The sequence below is a fragment of the Phaethon lepturus genome, unplaced genomic scaffold, assembly GCF_000687285.1.
Source record: "Phaethon lepturus isolate BGI_N335 unplaced genomic scaffold, ASM68728v1 scaffold18033, whole genome shotgun sequence".
In the NCBI taxonomy this organism is placed as follows: domain Eukaryota; kingdom Metazoa; phylum Chordata; class Aves; order Phaethontiformes; family Phaethontidae; genus Phaethon; species Phaethon lepturus.
This window is the reverse complement of record NW_010531371.1, coordinates 365-2,786: the sequence shown is the minus strand read 5'-3', so window position 1 is coordinate 2,786 and position 2,422 is coordinate 365. Positions and strand designations below refer to the sequence as shown.

The 2,422-nt window shown below is 62.2% G+C and overlaps 1 protein-coding gene across 1 annotated transcript in view; it reads right to left on the bottom strand.

Annotated features, from left to right (window-relative positions):
• LOC104618840 (SUN domain-containing protein 2-like) overlaps positions 1–2,422 on the bottom strand; it is a 3,885-nt gene that overhangs the window by 1,116 nt on the left and 347 nt on the right. Inside the window, exons 2-6 of the mRNA XM_010284543.1 lie at positions 1,875–1,902; positions 1,658–1,839; positions 1,344–1,571; positions 230–314; positions 5–120 (exon numbers count right to left, since the gene is read on the bottom strand). Of these exons, the coding sequence (XP_010282845.1) occupies positions 5–120; positions 230–314; positions 1,344–1,571; positions 1,658–1,839; positions 1,875–1,902 (639 nt within the window). The remainder of the gene's footprint in view (positions 1–4; positions 121–229; positions 315–1,343; positions 1,572–1,657; positions 1,840–1,874; positions 1,903–2,422) is intronic.

Sequence of the window (2,422 nt, the reverse complement as noted above, 5' to 3'; positions counted from 1 at the left end):
CCACCTGCAGGATGACACGGGGGGACTGCGAGTGGTACCACAGGGGGATGCCGAACAAGCTCAGCAGCGCCGTCCGCGTCTCGTAGGTCTCCGAGCAGCGGGTGTTGATGACGCTGGCCCCTGGTACGGGGAGGGGACGGCGGCAGGTAAGGTGCGTGCCAGCACCCCGGGGTCCCCTCCCCAGGATGGCTGGCTCATCCTGGGTGGAGGAGAGCCCACTACCACCTACCTGCCGACTCCAGGGCGTAGTCAACCATCCCCACGCGGTCCTCGCTGTAGCGCCTCAGGGCCTGGCCCACGATGAGATGCACTTGCTGCAGCGGGAGCAGAGGGCACGAGAGGGGTGAAGGGCCAGGGGCGGGCGTCCTGCCCCCCACCCACCTCCACCCTGCGGGGATGGAGAGGGCACAAGGACCTTCCCACAAAACAGCCCGGGGATGAATCACCGTGACAAAACCAGGACGACACGCATTTGGCTGGGAAGCCTCATTAGAGGTTGCTAAAAATACCCCAGACGAGAGGAGCTGTGCGATGAAGGGGCAGCACCCAGGCACGCTGGGCTCACCCATCCCCATCCCAAAAGAGGGGCTGGCCCCAGGGCAGGAGGGGCATCCCCCAGCAGGTACCAGACACAACTTGACAGCCCACCCAGTCCTCCCCAGCATCCTCCTGCCCCATTCCATAGGGTTGACGGCAGCTCCCCCCATCCAGAAAAGGGGGAGCCAGACAAAGCACCCTCCTGGAGCCAAACCCAGCCCCAGGAGCTGGGACCCTGCAGCACCACTGTGGGTTTGAACTTTACGGCGTGCACTAAGCTTGCGCAGACTGCAGAGACTGCTAATCCCAGCTTGATCCCTCCCTCCACTACCTCCACAGGGAATTGCCAGCAACTCTTTCCAAAGCAAGCAGGCTCATTTTTTCCCTTGGTGTCATTCTGCTGAAATGCTTTGCCCCAAATGACTCAGCGGTGCTGCTAAAGGACAGGGTAAGCAAGATGCTCACCCCATTGTCACCCAGAAGCCCGGCTGGTGCAAGATACACGAGCAGAAACTCAGATTTTAAGACAGCAAGTGCCTCGCAGGCGTGCGGGTGTTGCCACCTGTGACCCCAGCCCAGGCAGGGCGCAGGTACAGCCCAGGGGAGGCTGGTGGCAGCAAAGGGATGGAGGAGTTTCAGGGATGCTCTTGCCACGTGGGATGTGAGCCCAGGATCCATGTCCCAGCTGTAATGGCTGTCCCCATGGCTCAGCCAGCTGACAGGCACTTGTGCCAGCTCCCCCCAACACCCCACAACCCCATGCCTGTGGCCACCACCATGTCCCTGGGGCTCAGGCCAGATCTCACCTCCTCTGTCACCCCTGCAGTCCCCCCTTGCTGCAGGGCCACTCTCATGCCGGCCTGAGCATCCCGTGCTGACAGCCTCCTGTCCTCCAGGACTCTGGCCAGGATCTTGCGCTCCAGAGCCTGGAGCTCCGCTTGCAAATCTTCCCGCTGGAGGACAAGGCTGGTGGCACCATCCTGCTGGGGCTGCGACAGGAACCGGCTGATCCACGCTGGGAACTGCGCTTCCACCTGAAATGTTGGGCACAGAACTCAGCCCCGGGTCAGGGACCTTCGCGTCTCCCTCTGCCAAACAGGGTGGGGACCGGGGAACTCACGTCAGCCCGCACCGCCTTCAGCTGCTCCAGCATCCCCTCCACGTGCTTCCCCATCACCTCCTGGTCTGACTTGAGGCCAGCCAGCTCCCTCCTCAGCGCTGCCACCTCCTGCTCCAGCTTGCCCACCTCCTGCTGGAAGGTCCCTCGCAGGTCCTCCTGCACCGAGCTGTGCCAAACAGGGTGGGGACCGGGGAACTCACGTCAGCCCGCACCGCCTTCAGCTGCTCCAGCATCCCCTCCACGTGCTTCCCCATCACCTCCTGGTCTGACTTGAGGCCAGCCAGCTCCCTCCTCAGCGCTGCCACCTCCTGCTCCAGCTTGCCCACCTCCTGCTGGAAGGTCCCTCGCAGGTCCTCCTGCACCGAGCTGTGCCGAAAGTCAATGAAACCTTGCGCCCAACAGTCTCAGCTCCCCTCTGCGACCCTGGGAGGAGGTTCATCCCCCATCACCTACACCCAACCCCATCTCATGCTCCAAACAGTTTTGATTCCTGTGGCAATAACCTCTTCTACTGCATCCCGCGGGAAAGCATCCCCAGCTCACCCCTCGGCTGAAGGGCCACGTTCCCCACGCTGATGCGAAATGACAGTGGTGAAGGTCATTTGCTGCAATCGCCCTTTGAGCCCTGCTGCCAGCCAGAGCACTTTCTCACTGACGTACCCACATATCCATCCCTCCTTTTCCCTCCAAGACCGTTACCTCTCAACCTCTCCTTTGCCCCGAGAAAACCAGACCTGGAAATCCCTCCTAAGCCTCGCTGCGGGG